The sequence below is a fragment of the Pangasianodon hypophthalmus genome, chromosome 9 (genome assembly GCF_027358585.1).
Source record: "Pangasianodon hypophthalmus isolate fPanHyp1 chromosome 9, fPanHyp1.pri, whole genome shotgun sequence".
NCBI lineage: Eukaryota > Metazoa > Chordata > Actinopteri > Siluriformes > Pangasiidae > Pangasianodon > Pangasianodon hypophthalmus.
This window is the reverse complement of record NC_069718.1, coordinates 8311071-8335571: the sequence shown is the minus strand read 5'-3', so window position 1 is coordinate 8335571 and position 24501 is coordinate 8311071. Positions and strand designations below refer to the sequence as shown.

Sequence of the window (24501 nt, the reverse complement as noted above, 5' to 3'; positions counted from 1 at the left end):
TAAAATTATCCGTAAGCATGGTATTAGCTTCCACTGTTACGCTGATGACACACAGTTGAATGTTTCAGCAAAGCCAGATGACAGACACCAGCTTAATAAAGTTGAGGAATGTGTAAAAGACATTAGAAACTGGATGCTTATTAACTTTCTCTTACTTAATTCTGATAAGACAGAAGTACTTGTACTAGGACCACATGCAGCTAGAAGTAAGCTTTCTGATTACATAACCCTGGATGACCTTTCTGTTTCATCATGTGCAGCAGTAAAAGACCTTGGTGTGATTATCGACTCTAGTCTTTCTTTTGAAGCTCATGTAGATAATATAACTAGGATTGTTTTCTTTCATCTCAGAAATATTGCTAAAATAAGAAATATATTGTCACTACACGATGCAGAAAAATTAGTTCATGCTTTTGTTACCTCTAGGTTGGATTATTGTACTGCCTTACTGTCTGGATGTTCCAGTAGATGCATAAACAAGCTCCAGTTAGTCCAGAATGCAGCAGTGAGAGTCCTTACTAGAAGCAGAAGATATGACCACATCACCCCTATCTTATCCACACTGCATTGGCTCCCAATCAAATTTCGTATTGATTATAAAATACTACTATTGACCTATAAAGCACTAAATGGTCTCGCGCCACAGTACCTGAGCGAACTTTTGGTCTTTTATGATCCATCACGCCTACTCTGATCAAAAGGTGCAGGCTATTTGTTGGTACATTGAATAATGCGGGCTACAGCTGGGGGTAGAGCTTTCTCTTACAAAGCCCCACAGTTATGGAACAGCCTTCCACTTAGTGTTCGGGGCTCAGACACAGTCTCAGTGTTTAAGTCTAGGCTGAAAACATATTTGTTTAGTCAAGCCTTTTGTGAATATTTTTCTTAGGTACAGGGGCAGGTCTGGAGGGTTTCACAGGCATAGAATGTTGTGGTGAACTGGGATGTTTGGATGCTGTCGCCCCCCCACTCTCACACGTTCATTCAGGTTTGTCGACGGTGGAGCTGGCTGCCTTATGTCCCAGGGTGCCCTCATGTCTGTGTTAGCTTCTGGCTCTCCTTTTTAGTAATGCTGTCATAGCTAGTCTTGCCGGAGTCCCTGCTTGCACTCTGCGTACAAAGTACATCGTGCTTAACCATTAGAGGACAAAAGCTCACCTAACAATCTCTTCCTTTCTCTCCATCTCTCTCTCTCCCTCACTCTCTGTCGAGCTACACATGCTACTTCTGAGATGCCAGGGATGCCAGTGATCCTGACCCCTTCTGCTCCTCATCGCTGCCTGACCCATCCTGATGCCCTACTTCTGGTTGGAGTTCTCATCGGTTGAGTTCGCTCGCTGCTGCTGGGGGTGGCTCCATATGGATTGCCTGAAGAACTGTTTGGATTGCTTGAGATGGCGCCACCTGGGGGCTGTGGAGATGGCATGGGGATCACATATGGGGAACTATACTGTAATGGCTTGGGACTGTGATTGCTGTAGTGGCTTTGGGGCTGCAGTTGCCATGAGCAGCTTCATACTCAGGACTCCATCAGTGGACAGTGGATAGATTTTAACCAGCCAGACTTCTTGCAAAAACTGTGATGAATTTATTGGTTGCACAATTGCACTATTTGTCCATATAGTACACAATAATAGAAAGGATTTATTTATAATCGCACTATCCGTTGCACCCAGATGAGGATGGGTTCCCTTTTGAGCCTGGTTCCTCTCAAGGTTTCTTCCTCATATCATCTTGGGGAGTTTTTCCTTGCCACCGTCGCCACTGGCTTGCTCATTAGGGATAAATTCAAATATTTACAATATATTTTTGTGAATCCATTTATTTCTGTAAAGCTGCTATGTGACAATGTCCATTGTTAAAAGCTCTATACAAATAAATTGAATTGAATTGAACATGTAAATATTAAAACTGAAAAATGCAAAAAAGCATCCTAACTCATAAATGACTTACAGCCATAGCCCAATGCATGCCTAGGTGCAAAGGAACAAAAACAAGATCAAAGAGGAAGAGATCCACAATTTTTGTCCAGTTCTTCACTGCGGCATGGCCTTCACCACTCTGAAGCTTTGGGTAGGAGAAAGTGCTGAAAGCGAAGACTTTAAGGCTTCCCACCTGATCAATTGACAATCTTGAAAAGAGAAGAGGAAAAAATACTCATTATTGGGAATGCATGACATTGGTGACCGCCAGCATTAGCGCTTTAAGATCAACAATGGTCTGATTACATTGATACTGTTGGCAGACAATAAGAGCCTTTTAAGTAGTAAACACATCATCAGAGCTTTTTAAGTAGTAAACACCTACTGATCTTTTGGGTAACACTTTATTTAAAGCCCTTATGTGTAATGAATTATAAAAAAAATACTTATAATGCAACTTATAATGCATTGTAGGGCCTTATGAATAATTGTAATCACAGTTATAGTACATACCTATTCATTGAACACACCTTCAGAAAGTATAGTGTTAATCTGGTACAAAAGTTTTACCATCCTTTGTAGCAAACATTTATTTTATGCCAGTGCATCAAAGGGAATAGTGAAGTACAGAAAACAGTGAAGATTTATAAGGTGTGAGACATTATAAAATATCTATTTCTCAATGTTAATTGATTTCTCATTATTATAAACCGATATTTATTCTTAAATTCCAAGAATCAATCTGTTAGTCTATCCTGTCTTCAGCTGAAGAATGAACAAAACATTGTAGCGTGCCTCCCATTCAATAAATTGCAAAAAGCTTTGTTTTGTTACATTTTCTATACAAGACAAAGTGTCAGATTTACAATTTTATCCAATTTATTACCAAATTCAAACAATATGCTGCTCTTTAATGTAGCGTGACAGATTGTGTTGGTGCCTCAGTTGAAGTGAAGTGGCAGCACTAAGTGCACGTGAACCGATCATCCTCTTTACTACAGTACTAGTTGTAGGAGCAAATGAACATGAATGAATGTCAGAAGGAATGTTGAATGATAAGTACATTTTACCTGTCTCATGTAATTGCTCAGTGTTTCAACCGCAGAAAGACATCAATAAAACAAATTAATCTCATGCTTGAATCAAAATCAAACATGTTACATTTGTGAATATACCCAGCCCTAGTGTGCAGTGCAGATTCATTAATTTATTCAAAAAGGAAAGCCATTTCAGAGGATAACCAATATTTGATGTTTGATTTGATAATAGATTGAGGACAAACCATATTTTTCATTTTTACATTTACATTTACATTTATGGCATTTGGCAGACGCCCTTATCCAGAGCGACTTACAATAGTGCTTTGAAGTCTATCAAAAATACACTCTGATATTGGCTCGGTAGGTCACAAACTAGGAATACCATCAGTCCAAAACTCTGTTGGGGAGGTTTTTTTTTTTTTTTTTTTTTTTTTTTTTTTTTTTGTGTGAAAGTGCTAATTTAAGTATTTTATGAAGAGGTAAGTCTTTAGCCGTCGTTTGAAGACTGCCAGTGACTCAGCTGTTCGGACATCTAGGGGAAGTTCATTCCACCACCTTGGTACCAGAACAGAGAAGAGTCTCGATGCATGCCTTCCTTGTACCCTGAGAGATGGAGGGACCAGTCGAGCAGTGCTAGAGGATCGGAGGGAGCGTGGTGGCGCTCGAGGTGTGATAAGTGCTTTGAGATAAGTGGGTGCTGGTCCGTTTTTGGCTTTGTAGGCGAGCATCAGTGTTTTAAATCTGATGCGGGCAGCTACAGGAAGCCAGTGGAGGGAGCGCAGCAATGGGGTTGTGTGGGAAAATTTAGAAAGGTTGAAAACCAGTCGTGCAGCTGCATTCTGGATCAGTTGCAGAGGACGAATGGCGCTCAGAGGCAGACCTGCCAGGAGTGAGTTGCAGTAGTCCAGTCTTGAAATGACAAGGGACTGAACAAGCACCTGTGTGGCCTGTGAGGAAAGAAATGGACGAATTCTTCTGATGTTATAAAGGAGAAATCGACATGACCGTGTTAGATTAGTAATGTGAGAGGAGAAGGACAGTTGATTGTCCATGGTTACCCCAAGGTTGCGTGCGGTAACTGAAGGCAAGATCAGAGATTTGTCTAGGGAAATTGCAAGATCCTGAGATGGGGATGAATCACATGGGATGAACAGCAGTTCAGTTTTGGTGGGATTAAGTTTCAGCTGGTGAGTTGTCATCCATGATGAGATGTCTGCCAGACAAGCTGATATCCGAGCAGAAACATGAGAGTCTGAGGGAGGGAAGTCCATTTTCTTTACAAAAATGTACAGTGATGCATTAGTCCCAATAAGCTAAGCTATTTGTCTTAGTAAAGTAAATAGTCAGTAGCAAATAGATCTTTGGACAGACTTTATTTACAAAATACATATTGTCAACATTTCACCTCTGTCAGCCTGGGTAAGTGCTCACTATGGTACACATGAGAACATCTGTCACCATGTGTCATTGTGGTTGCTTTTGTCATTTCTTCTCTGGAGAGATCCACTCCACATGCCTTTTTCTAATGTCAAGACGAATGCACAAAACAACATGATAGGTTTCAAGTGAGATTTTCGGTAATAACAGCACAGTAGAATGAAGTGGTGTATATTATCTGAACAGAGCTTTTGTCCATTTCTTTGTCTACTGTCCTCTGGGATTCTGGGGTATTTGTTTTTGACTTTTTATGGAGATTTGCTCTGATAATGGAATTAAATTAAAACATTACACTTACATCAGAAAGTTACACACAAAGGCATTTTAAACAATGAATCATAAATGGATGCCGACGCCAGGTACTGTGTGAGAGAAGATGAACTGCTCAAAAAATTTTAAACAGGAAAATAAGTTTATTACACTAATTTACCCAAACATGTAAATTCTTTACCCATGCTCATGGTAACCTTTGGAATACAAATTAATATTTGCACTTTAATATTTTCCCATCATTTTTGTCCGTCTATCAAAAGTCTCTGCTACTTGTGATGACTGTGACTCACTACTGTATGTCTGCTCCCCCGTGCATGGTACAGGACTATCAAAAACTTCAAAAGAGAGGTCTTCTTGAGTGTTGATTTCATTACTCTGGGGATCTGGTGTTAAAGCAACGTTGAAATCCAGAGTTATATATGGGCTTTGATGGTACTCTGGGCTAAGGTCAACCCATGTTTTTTCAGTGTGCCTAAAAATGGCAAAGAAATGCTTGCATGGTAAGAATGTTGTTTTGAAGAGGACACATTCACATGACGGGTATTTTTCAGAGTCACCAAGTTCTACTTTGTACCATGAAGAAGTTGTCTCTCTCCTTGATCTTAAAATATTCCTTTCCAAGCTCCTCTATGTGCTCTTTGGAGTAGCTGGAAGCTGCCTTGTTCAAGCAATGTTTGACAAAACTTCTGGGCCTGTCTTTCAGGAATGCTGGAACAGCTGGATTGTAAGTCTTGCATTCACTACTGTAGATGAAGTTGACTGTATGACAGCAACTGCTCTGGGACAAACTCACATACTAGAGTTTCAAGCAAAGATGAAAGACTTCCTGTGCCAGAAAATGTGAGGTAGAAGCTGTTCAATGACTTATTGAGTGCCTCAACTCCATTGTTGGTGGTGACTGCCACAGAGAATCCAGGCCCTACACTACCTCTGGAAAACAACAACAAAAACATTATCTTGATACAAGTAGGTTCTGCAGAATGGAACACAAGTAAATAACAAGCACAAAGAAGAGTGGAAGTGCTCTAAATGCCTGCCTGTACTTTTACCTTCTACCTGTCTAAATGTACAACTGAACATGAAATGTGGAATACAGAACATGTCCAGTGCAGTACCTCACCTCCCGAACACATAACCACCTTCTATCAACATAATTTCTGACTTCAAGGGATTTGTAAACTTTGCTTTCCTTCAGTCTTTCAACCTCCCTATCACAAGATGATTCACTTGGGGTGCTAGCTATGTTCAATTCAATTCATTTCAATTCATTTTTATTTGTATAGCACTTTTTTACAAAGGTCATTGTCTCAAAGCAGCTTTACACAAACAAAAGTAAAGTGAAGTGTGTGTGACGTCTCTGATGAGCAAGCAGGGTGACGGTGGCAAGGAAAAACTCCCTGAGATGGTGATAGGAAGAAACCTTGAGAGGAACCAGACTCAACAGAGAACCCATCCTCATATGGGTTTACACTGTAGTGTGTGTGTGTGTACAATGTGTGTTTGTGTAGTCCATAGAAAACAGCTGAAGCGTCTTCGTGGCAGTGTGAAGCATTGCCGGTGTACAGGTCCAGAGTGAAGGGGGGGAGGTCTGGATTACCAGCAGCTGAGGAGTGATGCTCATCTGGTCCAGAGCGTAGGGGGGTCTGGATCACCGGCAGCTCAGGAGTGTAGCTCGGCAGAAAGAGAATGAAAGTGGTTAGGTACACTCACAGTCACCATGTGGAGATAAAACTTAATGAGGAGTGCAGGGGACTCTGGCAGGACTAGCTATAACAGCATAACTAAAAGGAGAACCAGGGGGAAACACAGACGTGAGAGATCCCTGATATGTAAGGCATACAGTCACTCTGCCGTCATAAACCTGAGTGACTAACGAGAGTGAGGAAGACAGCATCCAAACACACCAGATCACCATAACACTCAACATCCACGAGTCCCCCAGATCTACTCCTTTGTCTAAAACACTAGTCGCTAAATGCTAGGTTAAATAAATAAGTCTTCAACCTCGACTTAAACACTGAGACCATGTCCGCTTCACGTACATTAACTGGGAGGCTATTCCATAATTTTTGGGGCTTGGTAAGAGAAAGCTCTCCCCCCCGCCATGGTTTTGGCAATGCGTGGTACTGATAGACAGCCTGCATCCTTAGAGCGAAGTAGGCGCGGCGGAACGTAAGGTACTAACATATCGATTAAATACTGCGGAGCGAGACCATTTAATGCTTTATAGGTTAGGAGTAATATTTTAAAATCGATGCGGAATCTTACTGGGAGCCAGTGTAATGTAGATAAGACTGGCGTGATATGCTCATACGAAGCTATGTCACGAAGGTGGTCAAGTAGTTCTTTTTGCTCAGAGGGGGACAACTTGATCTTTGTGGTGTAGTTCAGCCATAAATGTCACGTGTGTTATATATACAGTCAGGTCCGGAAGTATTTGGACAATGACAGAGTTTTTGTGATTTTGCCTTTATACACCACCACAATGGATTTGAAATAAAACAATTAAGATGTCATCGAAGTGTAGACTTTCAGCTTTATTTTAAGAGGTTCCACAAAAATATGGCATTTACCATTTAGGAATTACAGCCATTTAAGCAAAGTACTTTCATTTTCAGGGGCTCAAAGGTATTTGGACAAAGTGACATAATTGTAAATATAACCATAATTTTAATACTTGGATGAAAATCCTTTGCAGTCAATGACTGCCTGAAGTCTGGAGCCCATGTTCTCAAAACTCAAATTCTGAGTTTCCTCCCTGGAGATGTTTTGCCAGGCCTTCACTGCAGCCACCTTCAGTTGCTGCTTGTTTGTGGGTCTTTCTGCCTTCAGTCTTGTCTTCAGTAAGTGAAAAGCATGCTCTATTGGGTTGAGATCAGGCGACTGACTTGGCCATATAGCATGTGCTATAAATAAGCAGCACACTCCAACATATTCCAACAAAGCCACCGTGCAGTGCAAAATCAAGATTTGTCCACACAGAAATTACCGGTATAGCCAAACCTGTTAATTAGTGTGTGTAAACGGTATCTTATATCTGTTATTAATAAATAAATCAATAGAATAGTATAAAATAAGTCCAAAAAAGGGAAATAGGCTGTGAAAGGCTATGGCAATGTTGGAATTTATAAAACATAATTAAACTGCTGGTTTACTGAAAAGTACTTAAGTCTGTACTGGTGTACTGCTAATCATGAGTAAAAATGGCAACCAATGTCAAAATTAAAATTTTATTGTAATCATGAATCAAGACTTTGGGCTATATATTCAGAGGAGTATATTTTAAACACAGTGCAACATTTTATATATTATAAATGCAAGTTTACTTCATTCATACTTTGCCTTGTCCATCGCATCCAAGCTTGCTCACGATGGAATGAGCATAGATACTTCTGAGAATTTGGAAATACATTTTCCAAAGCTTGGTATTCTTGTTGTGAGTAATCAAGCATGAAGTATTTTGGTTCCCAATGCTGATTCCACTGTTTAAAGATGTTAAGGGCTTCGGCTATTGCAGCAGTTGTCTCATTTTCACAAATAAACTCGGCGATGGGTTTGTATCCAACATTTGTCCAAATGACAAGAAGAAACAAGGGCAATGCATATTTGGTTGTTCTGTAAGTAGCATCAAGAAGGACTATATCTCCATAGCGCTTAAGTAACTCCTGTTGTTGTGCATTCTGATGAATAAACAAGAAAGTTTCTTGTGAAGATGTTATCTCCTGTGTGTCGTGACACTCCAAATCAGAGTCTTCTGAGTCTGGAAATCCTTGTTCTTCCGCTTTCACTTCAAACTTCATAACTGTCTGCTCGAAGTTGTTGTTCTCTGTACATTTCCAAAAGAAAAACTTGGCACTTGGATCTGATATTTTCCATTCATCAATTTTTTTTCTACTTGCAGTTGATCAAAGCCAGAATATTTTCCAGAAACTAAGGCATGATGCACATGGTTTTGGATAACATGGCTTGAAGGGTAGTACGATGGGTCTTGTGAATGTGGTACAACGCTTCCCATCTCTGAAAGCTCTTTCTGGACAAAGGTTTTCAGAACCTTCTTCAGGAAAGGGACTGAGTGACACATATTCCTGTATTTTGTCACGCACCATGTAATGGATGTTATTTGAGAAATGACAGTTTTGTGAAGTGTTGTGGTTTTTGTGTGCTTCTGCCAAGGGTATTTTGACATGGATAATTTCTGAAGTGATGGTGGTGTTTCCTTTTAATGACTCCAGAACACCCTTAATTGCCGCTTGTTTTTCGGTCTTAGAACTTGTTTTAGTCACAGCAAACTGGTCATATCTGTGAAAAACAACACTGTTCAATAATACTCATTCAACAAATATCCAATATGTCGAACCACTTTTATATGAGACAACAAGAAATATGCATTATATTAATTATTAATTAAATTGATTAATTAATTAAATTAATAAATAAAAAAAAAACTGTAGCAGTATCAATTGTGGGTGTCTGTTTTTATAGAGTCAAGAAAAACATAGAAGAAACAGTAGTTACAAACCTGAGTCATCAGCACTTGTCAAAATAAAAACTGGGGCACTAAGCAAAAACAGTTGAGAACCACTGGGTCTCATTCACTAAGCATGTGCACGCACAAATTTGTGCATGAAATCTGTGTAGGAACATTTTCACAAATAAATCATGATTCATCAATAACTTTCTATCTAAAATGTATCCTAAATTTACAGAAAAATGTAGGAACAAATAAAAATCAAAAATCAAAAACACTTGTTGGCCTTATGAACATGTTAAGATGAAAATTTAAAAGCATAAGAAAAGGTACGTTACAGCTCAAGCTGTGAGGCAACTCTGCAAAAAGACAGACATGCGTTTGTACAGCTGGCTAATCAGAGGTCTGTAATGTCTGCATAGTAGGTGTTTATTTTGTTTGAAGGATGGCGTTTGTGGCATTGCTAATGGCTCTTGCTGTGCATGCTCTCAGGCAAGAGTGAATGTGAATGTCATGTTTGTTGAGAGTAACAAAAGAAAGGGTGTGCTAAATGCCCTTGTATGGACATGGTTTTGGTGTGTTTTATGTAATTGTGTTACATAGATGTGTTCCTGTCTATATGTATACTGTATATAAAGCCATGCTAATGTAATGCTTACCTTACTACATATCGGATGTAAAGTTTTGCTGGGCAATCCACTTTCTTGCTGTATTGAATATGGAACCTTTTTTCTTCTTGTGTATTCATGTTCAGTATGCTGCAGAACTAAAGAAAATAAAGCTTTAATTACATATTTTCAGGGCCAGGCACTAGCATTTATTTGTGAATGAACAAACAATTTGCATATGGCATATATCAAATTGTAATGTGGACATGCTTCTTGTTCTGCAGAATGACTGCAGAAACTGTCTCCCTGCATTAAGAATATATATATATATATATATATATATATATATATATATATATTCATTTGATCAAACATTTTACGTTCAAATGGTACAGAATAGTTATGTAGACAAATAGGAACTGTGCAAATGTATGGATTTCTTAAATTTTAAAGACACACCATGTACCTTACTTACAACATTTATATAATGGGAGAGTACACCATGAAAGTTTTGTTTATTAACCACTAGAGCGGCAATAATTACATTGTGTACCTTTAAAAGAAAATTCTTTATTTACAGAAAATTAATCTTGAGTTCACAAGTTCAATGATGCATGGATGTTGTGTTGATGCAAGAGAAGACATTTTGTGAACACGTGTTATAGATTAATATTTTGTATTTTGCCATTTTTTTCGTGCAAACACAGCCAAAAAAAAAAAAGAAAGAAAAAAAGAAAACAGTTACAGCTGAGGTTACATTTGTTATTTTGTACTGTAATTTCTATGACTATTATTCTAAACACGAGAGGAAATAAGAAAAACACTGTTGTTGGTGTGCTCAAACATTTGTCGGGTAGTGTAAAACTTTTTTACTACTTTAGCATAACATAAACTAAACCAAGGGTGTCCAAACCTGCACCTGGAGGGTCACCTTACAGAAAAGTTTATTTACAGCCCTAAGCTGTGATTGCTTATATCAGCTAATAAAGGTCTTCAAAATCACTCAAATCTGTGGTAAAGTGGCCCTCCAGGAACAGAATTAGACACCTCCACACTGAATTCATCACCAGTGTGGTGAACAAAATGTGTAGTGATACATACCAAATCATCTGTTGTGGGTGTCTTCTTGTAGTTCTTTCTGTGCTGAAAAGCATATATCACTCTTCTTTTCACAGAGAGTGGGATGTGTTCTGAATAGTCTTCCACCTGCCATAGACATCATGGTGTCACTTTCTGTTTTTTGTTACTGTCATCAGACCTGTTATGAGGAAAAAGACAATGAACATTCAAAATTAAAGAAAAACAGAAAATTATAGGACAAGCACAGCATTAATAAATAATGTAATTATTAATATAAATAAATACTGTAGTAATTAATGGATTGCTCACTGTAAGTTGATGTTAGTTAATGCTTTAACTAATGTTATTAAATGAGGCCTTACTGTAAAGTGTTACCCTATGCTACATATTATCTTTTTACATTGCATATTTTTCTATACAGAGAGTTATACTGTATTTGTGTTAATGTGTTTTCTGTAGGGAATCTAAAACAAGACACATTCCTTATATCATGGCAAATAAAATTCACTAGATATTTCCATAATACAGTAATAGGTACAGAAATATTTCCCATAAGGAGAAAACATGCAGTAAATATATGAATGTTAAATTACCAAACAGTGTAAGATGTGCCAGATGCACGCTTGTGGCTTTCCAGTAGATGTCTCAGTTCTTTTTCTGAAGAAACAATTCCTGTGATGTATCCTTTTGATGATGTACATACTTTTGTCCACATGATCTTTTTATTCTTTATATTCACTCAGTAAAATTGTGGAAAGATATTTATTAGAATATACATATATATATATACATAACAATTAATTACTTAATTAAGATTGGGTCAGTACTAAAATTAACCATGGTTTATTATAGTAAAAGTGTGGTAACCATGGGTTTTTTTTTTGTTTTTGTTTTTTTTTTTAACCGGATTGATTACCATTTGTGTAACCAGTTTTACTACAAATAACGCGGTTAAACTATGATTAGTTTACCACAATCATTATTATTTTGTGGTTACCATGGAAGTATGTTGTTGTTGAAAAACCATGGTTAATTTTCGTAAGGAGACTGGCTACAACTTACAGAAAAACGTAATTACGCTATTGACGGTTACTGCACATTTCTTCTGGTTGTTTGTTTTCGAAAATCGTTTAAATGTAAGATTATAAAATATAAATAACATGTATGACTGTTTTGTCCTTCATTATCCATCGCAGGTATGCTTTTCTCCTTCATTATCCATCTGAGCTGATCCTGGGATTGGAAATGCCCGCGCAAAAAAACAGTATTCTGCGCATGATCGGTGACCTCTTATTTTATTTATTTATTTTATTGTATTTTTTAAAAGGGGGCGTTTTCCCAACACCTCCAGAAACGCCCACTTTACGTCGTGTAATGAAACCCCTGGAATTTAGTGAATGCCGTGGTGCCGTTTTGCTTCTCCTGCCTATATCACTATATCAAGAGAACACTATGAAGGCAAACATGCATTTGTATTAAAAAAAATGAAACCTATCTTTTAACTGTCATGAATTCTTCAGCGGGAGTGTGGGAGAATGAGCCGATTATAACGTGGCACAGCTGATGCCCATTCATTGTTTTCATTCATTCATTCATTCATTCATTCACTCACTCACTCACTCACACTCACTCACTCACACTCACTCACTCTCTCTCTCTCTCTCTCTCTCTCTCTATATATATATATTTATATTTATTTTGCCTTCATATGTTTAGCAAAGTTGAAATTAAAAATTAACACAGTTCGTGTATATTAAAGTGAGGGGTGCCTTTATGTACTGACTGGTTGAACCTGAGCACTGAAATTAGCAACATGAATGCAAGTTTTTGAAAAAAGGTTTAAAAATGTAAAAATCTGAATATAATTCAAATTTCTAATATATAAATATATATACACACACATATGCAAATATGGAAGAAGTAATGTTTCTGTATCATTAGTTCATTCATAGCAATCAACATATTGTATTTCCCTTAGGGAGTCAATAAAGTTTCTCTTGTCTTGTTTTATTTTATCTTGATTTAAACTGATTTTCTCAGAATGTCACACTTTTGCATCCCTGAAACGTTTGCCCATACAGTTAGTTGTTTGGAGTGCTCCTTCAGCATGCCATGCAGCAGTCACAATTAAACTAAAATACACTACTTGTTCCATATAAACACTGGACGTCAGTAATGCAAACATTTAGCCAATAGTATAGAGACTTTATTTCCCAGACCCTAGGAGAGCAGCAGATGCTGCTGTTCAGCTGTTTGTTATATATGTCATAAATTTCAGGTTGTGACAGGGAATATAATTGTAAATATACATTTTACATACGATTATGATAAAATATCCTTAAGACACAACATAAATTATAAATTGATAGCATAATATTAGTTAAAGCTAATCAAGCAAACAGTGAAGGCTGGTCACAATATTAAATGGGAAGGCCAAAATTTTTTACTACCCATCAGTAAATCAGCATTTTTTTTAAATTGTTATTATGCACTATTACACATGCACATAGGAACACATTCACTGAAAAACCTAATTTTTAAAGTCAATTCAATTCAATTCATTTTTATTTGTATAGCGCTTTTTTACAAAGGTCATTGTCTCAAAGCAGCTTTACACAAACAAAAGTAAAGTGAAGTGTGTGTGACGTCTCTGATGAGCAAGCAGGTCGACGGTGGCAAGGAAAAACTCCCTGAGATGGTGATAGGAAGAAACCTTGAGAGGAACCAGACTCAACAGAGAACCCATCCTCTTATGGGTTTACACTGTAGTGCGTGTGTGTGTGTGTACAATGTGTGTTGGTGTAGTCCATAGAAAACAGCTGAAGCGTCTTCGTGGCAGTGTGAAGCATTGCCGGTGTACAGGACCAGAGTGAAGGGGGGGGAGGTCTGGATTACCAGCAGCTCAGGAGTGATGCTCATCTGGTCCAGAGCGTAGGGGGGTCTGGATCACCAGCAGCTCAGGAGTGTAGCTCAGCAGAAAGGGAAGGAAAGTGGTTAGGTACACTCACAGTCACCGTGTGGAGATAAAAAGGTCTATACAGTCTGGCCTAGAAAGAAATCAGCCACAGCCTTGATTCTTCATACTATTTTTTTTTTCTTTGTTTACTTCTGACTGTTGGTGGTGCTGTTGTTCTTGGAACCACAAAAGTGAAAAATAATCTACTTTAAGCCATCTGTTAACAGCAAATAAGACAATGTGGATGCCAAGAATTTTACCTTATGTTTTATGCATTTTTTCCTTTTCCTTTACTTCTCTATCCCATTTATAACAGCTGGCCCTGCACTGCCTCAATTTCATGTCATATGTGTCGATAAGGAGTCTCTCTAAAAGAAACCTATGGAGTTCTACACAAAATGTTAATTGAAATCATTCAAACACAGAAACACAAATAATTCCTTGCCCAATCAAGGCAGCAAATTGTAACATATCAATTACATTTCCAAGATAAATTTATATCGATTACCTGCGGCTGTGTGGGATTGTCTATGCTCACCTGCTCATGACACATTCGAACATGAAAAGGCAGAGTCGCACGTCCATGATGTCATCTATTCCCAGCTTAGTGATTGGCTAGAGAAGAGCTGTTGGTTTAGAACCAGTGGACCAATGGAGACTTTAACCCATCATTGATCTGCATGAAACTCTTTTCATAATTTTTGTAATCATAGGCGAAGAACTTGGAAACAAGGGCAAAGAAAACTGAATCGTGAATGAAAAGCAAATGAAATTATGAGCAAAAAATTAGCAGACAGAGCAAACATCAGAGTCAGTTAACCAAGGAAAACACAATTTTGTTTTTAATTCCAATTATTTTGAGTTCTATTTGTTGGTTTTTCTCGATATTTGTGTATTCAATTCTACGACTCACATGGAATTTTTTTTTTTTTTTTTTTTTTTTTTTTACGACCACAATACTTATGACATGAAATTGACGCCAGGCCTGAAACTGTTAGTTTTTACTGTGAAAAAAATATATATTAATTTCCTTTTTCTTTCATTTCCTTTTCCAATGAGCTAGCTTAGACATAAAAATGAGCAACGTACTGGAAAAATTGCAAAGAACTCCCCGCCGAGGGTCTGTTGCAACAACAGAACAAGACAATGCTTTGCTGCAGAAATGTCAAGAGCTTTAGCTGTGTGTTGGAAAGTGTGTGTACGTTCCTGAGGCTCGACTATCATGTCCAAAACCATCAGTCACCTCATTAATCATGCCAGATAAGTCCTATGAAATGCATTTATCATTAAGAAACATATTCGGGCTGATATCAAGGTCAACTGAACTTGACAGAACAATATTCCCAAAAATATTTAGTAACTTAAAACTTAGGTTTGGCTCCTTCTCTGTTCACTAACATGGGAATGGGCGGGGTTAAAGACTGTACCACAGCCTGCGACTAGAGGACTTCAGAGACATTTTCTTGAGTGTGGGTGCAGGTTTTCATTCCAATCAAGCAGGAGCCACACCTGATTCCACCTGTTTAATCAGGTGATCTTGGCTTTTAGTAGATTATCAGTAGATATAGCTCCTGCTTGAGTGGAATGAAGCCAGCAATGTCTAGATAAGACTGGACAACTCTGGTATACAGTTATTGGCTCAACATGGAAAGTTGCCCCCTCTAAGATGGCGGCGACGTTGACTGATTTATTCAACTTCCGGTCCATCTCTGGTCTGCGCTGTGGCTTTAAAAGTAAACAGACTCCGCCCCCGTTGCGTTTGTTGTACGTTTCGTTTCTTTCGAACGAACGTTCCCGCGCTGCTTTACTAAGCTGATCTGCATAATGGGTTCTTCTTTAGACAAACCGGTTGATCGCCAAGCACTTTGTCCGTTGTGTCACTGCGAGTGTTGGGATATAATCACACTGGAATGCGGACACGGATTTTGTAGGAAATGTGTTAAAGAGCTGTGGAGTGGCGCATCCGTGGGCCCTTACTACTGCCTTGAATGCAACCAAGAAATCAGGAAGCTGCCAGACTTCCTCGTAGAGACAGACGGAGCCTCAACATCTACAGGCACACGCACAAGTACTGACATAGCTCCTCAACTTATTCTTACACCGTGTACATTTTCGTTACTGCTCTAGTTTCCACGCACAAACAACAATGCGCGCCATATTTATGACGGAAGGAGGCGCTTGGTTATGAACCTTGACGCTATTGCCAGTTCCCACTTCTTTATGTTATTTGAATACGTCTAACTGTATCTGCCACAGCTCAGGATGCAGCTGAAGTTACCCCTAAATTTGCTACATTCATTAATCCTGCATGTTTTTTTTTTTATTTTTATTTTATTTATTTTTTTTATTATTATTAAATCAACTATTCGGAAACTTATCACGAGACTGTGACGTGGATTTCCTGTTACTACAAGCATTACTTAGTTATTAGTTTAATAGCTGTGGCAGCTTAGAGAAACCATTAAAATAAGCATAAAAGAAAAAACAAATATATATACGCATATATATACACACACATACATAAATATCTGTATGTAGAGAGAGAGAGCGCTTTTATAAATATTAACATTGGTATTTTTTTAAATAGAAATCCATAGATTTAGGTTTAGATGTAGATTTAGATCCCTGTTGAGTAAGCCATAGTTTTTCATTGCGACAATGGAAAGGAAAAACTCCCTGAGAGGACATGAGGAAGCAACCTGGAAAGGAGCCAGATCGTTAGTTATGAATGACTTATTAGTTTAATACCTGTGGCAGCTTTGAAAAATTATTAAAATAAGCAATATTTTTTTTATTATAAAAAATATCATAAATTTCTGGAAATAAACCTCCTTGTTCTGAAAAGGCTTTGCAGCAGTAGCTTATCTTATATTATTTTATAATGATTAACATTGAACATAGTCACAAAACAGCTTTACAGAAGTTCAGATAGACTGTAGATGTAGATTTGGTTCCCTGTTGAGCAAGCCATAGGTGACCATGGCAAGGAAAAACTCCCTGAGAGCACATGAGGAAGCAACCTCTGTGAGGAACCAGACTCAAACGGATAGTATCACTGGATAGTGAGATTATGAGTCATAACTCTTCCATAACTGTATGCTATAAAGTCAACCAGTACTGAGTGGTTTAAAGAATCTTTAGTACAGACATCAGGGTCCTTTTTTTCTATAATTATGTGTAGTATCCAAGTGATCTTTAGGCTTAAATTCTATAAATGAGTTGGTTACATTCAAAAACATAGTTGCATGTGAAAGATGCAGGCAACCTCGTTAATTTGTTCAGGCTTGTCCACTTATGTCCAGACAAGCTGAGACTGTGGAGTTATAATGTTTTTTAATAAATGTAATACACATATGATTAAGTGCCACTGTATGTGAGAATTTTACACCAGAGTATTGCATTCAAGTGCAAAAAAATATAACTATATAAAGTTTAAGAAATATATATCTGCTTTCCACTAATTGAGGGTCAAAATTTTATTGTATAACATCTTAAAAATCACAGAATTCCCAGTGTCTCACAGTCATAATTCAAGCAAATAGCATTAATGTAGATAACTCCACTGCTGAAGCATTGCAAAGTTTACAGTTCTTCTCTTATATACCTGTCATCGAAGAACTTAAGGAATAATAAATACCAATAAGCTGATAAAGTACCTGGCAGTATCAGTGTAGTATCCTGCAGGCCTGTATTGCAGTGTATTTGAGGCACAGCTACCATATAGGTGCACTTTGTAGGTACAGAAATACTAACTATGCTCAGCACATCGTTCTCAGCAACTCTGGCATGGTAGCGTGTGTGGTGCTGGTGTGTGTTTAATAAGTGCAGCAGCAGTACTTATGTTTTTTAAGCATTGTGAATTGTTACTGGCTACTTTATAGGACACAGCTACCATGTTAGATACAGTAAGAGGATAAAGCTTATCTTTTTCTTTCCATGCACAAGTTGTGCTAATCGCCCTGAAGTCTTTGAGGAGTGTGTGTTTCTGCTGTACTGAGAGTGATCAGGGGTGGGCCTGTGTTAGTCTCTTTTCAGTGAAGGATGGAGTAGAGAAGGATGGTTTGGTACTTGTTCCTAGCAATAGTACAGTAATTGTTAACACACAAAAGGAAATTAAAAGTTTCCAAATATTAAAAATACTAAAATATATATATAATGAAAAACTGTAAACAGTGGGCACAAAAAAAAAAAAAAATCAATATTTGTGATCATCCTTTGCCTTTAAAAGTGCATTAACTGCAATTTTAGGTAGACTGTTTTGGTGCATGGTCAATTTTAGAAGTAAACCGCCTGGCAGGTTGCCCACAGGATCTTAGATAATTTCCTGCAGTTTTTATCTGGTCTATTAAGCAATTTTACTTTCTTTAACTATACAAATTATTGAAAAGTTTAGGAACATCGAAGGCAAAATTTTAATTTAAGATAAACAGTGCCTACACAGTAATGCACCTGATAGGTGTGCTGATAAAATGGTCAAAAAGTAAAGTGGATAAAATAAACCTTTATTAAATTGTTTTGTATTGTTTACCTAATAAATTGACAATTGAGTGTGTATATTTTACTGTAGCTACTCCCTTTAGTACACGTTGCACCGGATAAGTGATTTCTATTTCCAGTTTGATTGCAAAAATGCTGTCTTTCATTGTGTTATCTCTATTTTTTTTTTATTTTATTTTTTTTACAGACTGGAATCTTGGAAAGCGCCTCTCTGAGCACTACTCGCCCAAAAATATGCTAGGGAAAAGGAAGTTTGGCTCATCTTCCTTCAGGCAGAACAGCGGAGGACACAGACTCGGCACAGGTTCATCTGAGAATCACACAAGCAATGACTCATCTGCTTATGAGACACCAGTAAAAAAGAAAGCAGCCAGAGAAACACCTTCATCAGAAAGACAAAGAACATCTCCTGTGCAGGACACTTCTTCAACTAAAACCACCTCTCAAGCATCTAACGCTTCAACCAGTAAATCATGTCCAGAGGATGGTCAAAAAGACAGAAAGTTTAATGAAGCATCCTGTAGTGGAATGCAGACACCAAAACAAGAGCCACCACCACCAGCCAACACCAAGTCCAAGGAGTCCCCACAAAAATTCGGAAGCTCATCCAACAGCGATCAGGATCAGACAAGAAGTCAAAATAAGAATTCTCCAGCATCTTCCAGCACCTCTAATGAATCCAGTGAAAGACCTTCAGCTGGCAGCTCCATAACCTGCCACTACTGCTCCAGTCGTGAGCAGAGGTCAGCTGTGAAGACCTGCCTGGTGTGTGGTGCCTCCATGTGCTCAGAGCACCTGCGGGTTCACCTGGAGTCACCCGTGTTCCAGAGCCATCCACTTGTGCCTGCTGTGGAAGATGTCTCACAGTGGAGGTGCCAAGAGCACCAGGAGATGAACCGCATCTACTGCCGTCCTTGTGGGGTGTGTGTGTGCACTGTTTGCACTGTGATTGGCTCGCACAAGGATCATGCCTGCATCAGCATCAAGGAGGCCGAGAAAGAGCTCAGAGTAAGTACAACAAGGAGAAGGAGAATCTGGAAATGCACAGTTTATTAAACTCAGTGAAGTTTTAAGGTCTCAGGCCCTGTCCACATGAACGTGGGTATTTTTGGAAACATAGTTTTTACCCTTCCATTTTCAAAATTATTTCCATCCACATTAAAATGCAAAAACAATTTTAAAACACTCACATGTAGGTGGTGATGTTATGCCATAATAACTGTTATGTCAAAAACCTCAGGAGTAACGTTACGAGCATGCGTATTGTGTGATGGAGAAGGTGAAATGCGGAAATGCACTCTTCACCCACAGCAGTCTCTGATTGGAAATTCTTATCCAAAATCTCTGGTCAAAGTACTGTTTGTGCTGTTGATTCAGGAGAAGTGCAGTGAATATCATATTCTTGTGACCCTGCACAATAATAAAACAATATGAATTTAAATTGCAAACATGTTATCAGATAAGAAATTACAGACCACAGTGTAACAACGTGATCAGCAACCGTGATATATGGAGTCCTTGCACATTTATAAAATTGCAATGGGCATGTGCAGGTTCATGCTGTGATATCAGCGTTTTCAAAAACATAAGTTTTTTTCCATCCATTTGAAAATGGAGAAAAAGGCATTTTACCATTTCTCCACATTTGAAAAAGCTTAATTTACAGTGACCCCAAATGTCTTTTTAGTGTGGACGGGAGGCCAAGACTACAGAAATATCCGTATACATGGGGACGCATCCCTAAGTTGGGGCCTATTATTTAATTTTCTGAAGATGATAACATGAAGATGATAATTCATTCTATTTTTGACTCCTTTCATTAAATCTGCTTTTGATTTTATCTCTTTTCATTATTGCATTTTATTGCTTTAGAAAATCATGGGCACTGAGACAGCACCTAATGTATTTTCAAGGTTTTGTTTCTCACTTTGCTTTTTTCCCATTTTTCAGGCCTCTCTAAAAACTGAAATGAAAAAAATACAGACAAAGGAAGCAGCCATCTTAACCGAAGTGAAGAAGCTCACAGAGAAGAAACGCAATGTTCAGGTATGTGCTACTGTATTTATCTGTCAGGATTCTTATTGTCCAAAAAATGAAGTCTGAAGACACTGCACTAGAGTCACTTTGTGACTGAAATAAGAACTTGAGTTTGACCATTCTGCCATGAAAATATATGTTTTTTACTGTTAGGAAGGCCTTCTCAAATTAACTCGTCAACAGTCCTAAAATATGCAGTTAATCAGGCATGATTTTATGCGCTGTGCTGCTGTACCATGATAGGCTAATTGGATAATTGCATGAATATGCAAGTGTATAGGTGTTCCTAGTAAAGTGGAGTGTGTAGTGTGTGTGTGCATCCACCTTGCACTTTCAGTTTTTTTTGTTTTTTTTTTAAAATAGAAGTCACTGGAGGCTGTGTGTGCCGCAGTAGTGCAGCAATATCAGGCAATGCGAGAGGCTCTGAAGATCGAGGAACAGCAGGCTCTGCACTGTGTGGCCCAGGAAGAGAACAGAGTGCTGGGGAGCATCCAGGCACAACTCGACATGCTCAATCCAGTCCTTACAACCATTCAGCGCACTTTCCATCCACTGACTAATTTAGCAGATGCACAGGGGGCATCACGGGTTCAAGACCAGGCCTTCATAATGGTACGAGCAGATACACAGGCTGCAAGGAATTAGACCACTAGAATAATAGTTTATAAAGGAGTGAATATCATTAGTGACATTGTAGGAACATAGTCAGATATATTGTAAAAATAACATAAATGTGTATTTTTCCTTTTCAGGAGTACAGAAAAATAACTGAATCGTAAGTACATTATTTATTTTACTGAAATTAATTTGACTTTCATAGCTTTACAGACATATTAACCAGTCTGAGCATCACAGTGTCAGTGAGAAATTATGAATATTCATTCTTTAAGGATTCTATTTTATTTTCTTGTATCTACTTAGTAGAAAATGATTTGTCATTGATAGCAACAATTAATATGTCAAAGATATATTATCAGATGTATATACCATTTGCCCAATGAATAGACTTTGGACTTTTTAGACTTTAGCCTTTGTTACCTCACAGTTTAGGCAGTATACCCAGGGTAAAAAGTATCATAGGCGAGTGAAAGTCTTACATTTCCCAACATCAAAGCAGCCAGTTAAAAAGAGGAGATCTAGTAAAACAAGGTAACATATTGTGCATGATGGAGAAATGTGTTTAATAAACATGCTATGTCAGTAATTTAAATGACATATAACTATATATTGCACTGAAGATACGGTAAAATAAATATGCGCAAAATAGCAATGTAAACCTTAAGTAAATGACTGCAAATGTAAAAGGAAATCGGTCAATTCAGCATTTCTGATTGTCAGTAAAATAATTTATCTGTCCCTTACCCTGCCCTAGTCTGAATGGCTTGTCTGACCCTGTGGAGAATCTGGAGTCAGTCGAGGAAGTGAACCAGGGCAAACTGGACTGCCTGCAGGAGTGGACAGACAGGAGACTGGACATTGTAGTCATCTCCATGCCTCACAGAGACCCATTTAGACTGCTTTGTGAGTGCTTCACTAGTCCAAGTACAGAAAATACTTAGTAAACTCATTCAAATGGAAGCTATAATATCACTCATCCCTGATTAACTTAACAGAGCAGTGGGTATAAGTAGGCTTATACTGTGTGTGTGTTTGTTTGTTTCTGGGTATGTGATTGTGGGCCTGTTTGTGTGCAGTTGTCAGTGTTTTTTGTGTGTGTTTTTGTGGGTATGTGTGTGTTTGTATGCGTGTTTTTCTATGTGTGTGCGTGTGTGCGTGCGTGCATTCGCACACTGTTCATGCTTGTGTTTTTTTTGTGTGTGCATGTGTTTGTGTCTTTGTTTTAGTGTTTGTTTTTTTTTTGTGAGTGGGTGTCTCTGTGTTTATCTGTGTCTGTGGTGATTGTATGTGTTTGTATGTTAGTTTTTGTGTCTGTATTTGTTTATATATTTTTTTTACGGGTGTGCACGTTTTTGTGTTTGTGTGCGTGTGCGTGTGTGTATTAATAATTCATAGTGTCCAAAGCCCATTCTAATTTTATAATTATAATTTTAAGAGATAATTTTAATGGTTTTAAGATAAATTTTTTTATCCTTTACAACCTGCAGATGGTTTAAGTCCAACCCTGAACCCTGACACGGCTCACCCGAAGCTGCTGCTCTCCGCTGAGAACAGGCAGGTGGAGTACAGTGAGGCGCAGCAGGACTACCCAGATCTAGAGGCTCGCTTCAGCATCTTCCCCCAGGTGCTGGGCACGATGGCGCTGTCCCAGGGCCGCCACTATTGGGAGGTGGAGGTATCTGTAGACGAGGGCCGCTGGAAGGTGGGTGTTTGTGATGAGCACATAGGCAGGAAGGGGCAGAAGGATGCCTCCCGTCTTGGCTTCTACCCAAACTCCTGGTGCCTGGTTTATGAGAAAGGCAAGGTGGAAGCGCTGCACGATAAGGCAACCTCACCCGTGTGTGCCACTGCACTGCAGAAAGTTGGGGTACTTTTGGATTTTGAGGAGGGTAGCTTGTCATTCTTCAGTGTGGGTGAAGAGGGTACTCTTACTTTACTGTACAGCTTCCAGCATGAGTTCTCTGAGCCACTGTACCCTGCTCTGGCTGTGTCCAAAACACATCTCACTATCTGTGACCTGTTTGCTCGATCCACTACAGACTGAAAAGGAGCAAACTGTCAATGTGTGATATTTTATGATTTTTAGAGTGTACTATGCATTAAACATTATCCACTAAAATTTGGTGAGCAATAACTGGATTTTCCAATACATAAACCTATGTAATTTTTTACGATTGAATCTTTTTTTTTTTTAATCATTGAAATGCATAAAAATTTGGATCAAACTACAGATCCATTTTCAGACAGTAAATAATCAAAATGGAGGACATCTTTTTTTTTTTTTTTTTAATCAAGTCCTGAATTTGTATTACAATTTTTGTTAGATCAACAATTTTTGTATTTTACTATAAAATATTTCAAATTTTCTATAAATATTTCAATTTCCTATTCTTTCTGTCTGTGCATTTTTTTAAACTATTTGTGCTCACTAGGATTGCATATTCACTTTGAGAAAGCTGGATATGTGCTTTATGAGGGATACTTATGTTGTTCATACATAAATGGAGTATTATGTATTTAAACTTATTATGTAAGCTTCTCAGCTGTTCTAATCAAACTACAACTGGCTTTACTTATATTTCCTTATTAACATGTGTAAAAAAAAATGTATATTAGGTTTGCTACTTACATGCATTCTCCTGGACAGAGCCATTTTGTACTAAATATTGTCTTATAAATTTTATCACCTTGTTTGACTGCTATTCTAATGGTCTTTTGTGTAATTCTGTTCAAAGTGTAAACAGACACTACAAAGTTCTGGGCATAGCTGCTTGCCATGACCTCTTTAAACCCGTTACACATTCTGCTTATTATTCAGTTATGCATCTTATTCATCCCACTTTTGGCGTTTCCAGAAAGTTTAAGGGGTTAAAGTGACCACATCTGTGATCACATCACGTAGTCTGTATATCTATCACCCCCCAACAAAAAAGCTGGCTTTCTCCATTTAGAAAATGGAGGAGGAGCATAAATCTAATGCATTTATGATTCAAAACATACATTACAAAGCTTTACATGTGGCACTAAAATTATCTAACCTTTCAGCTCCTTTGAGATGTATTAATCACCTAGAGACGTGTAAGATCAAGGCACAGTGAAAGAGGTCAATGCACATGGTGTCTTAATGTTGTGGTAGACCAATTATAAACTGATGTAGAGTGATATTCATTTCTACCTGTACATTTATTATATTGTGGTGTGCTTTACATTCTGCTGAACTGAAATTTTGCTGTTATATTACATTTTTTCACTCTATTTGCACATATCATTCTGTACACAGAGGGCCTATATTGTTAAGATGTAAAAAATTGACTTAATAGATCATTAGGAGACATGTTCAGCATCTATGGTACTTCAAGACATAAATGGCTTCTGCCATCACGTAGCGGAATCTTTATAGCAGAATGACACTCTCCACTTCAAGGGTAATGATTATTTGAAAAGTGTCTAAAGACTTTAATTAAAAGAAGCTTGTCGCCTGGGGTCTTGCATGAGAGAAATCTTCCTTGTGACTTGGCTCGACTAAGGTTTCCAGTACTAAATGAACTCACCAAATGAGCTCATT

At 38.0% G+C, this 24501-nt stretch overlaps 1 protein-coding gene and 1 long non-coding RNA gene across 2 annotated transcripts; one reads left to right on the top strand and one right to left on the bottom strand.

Moving 5' to 3' along the window:
• Positions 1 to 13874: 13874 nt before the first annotated feature.
• Positions 13875 to 15245, bottom strand: LOC128318946 (uncharacterized). Its single transcript, XR_008302371.1, has 2 exons — positions 14874 to 15245; positions 13875 to 14505 (listed from the first exon to the last, which is right to left on the bottom strand). It is a non-coding gene; the product is annotated as an uncharacterized LOC128318946 (long non-coding RNA).
• Positions 15246 to 15456: 211 nt separating this feature from the next.
• Positions 15457 to 23638, top strand: si:dkey-29p10.4 (tripartite motif-containing protein 14). The gene is made up of 7 exons (XM_026920007.3): positions 15457 to 15852; positions 18469 to 19289; positions 20232 to 20327; positions 20682 to 20930; positions 21071 to 21093; positions 21691 to 21839; positions 22424 to 23638. The coding sequence occupies exons 1-7, from the start codon at positions 15609 to 15611 to the stop codon at positions 22978 to 22980; spliced, it is 2139 nt and encodes a 712-aa protein (XP_026775808.3). The 5' UTR covers positions 15457 to 15608; the 3' UTR covers positions 22981 to 23638.
• Positions 23639 to 24501: the final 863 nt, after the last annotated feature.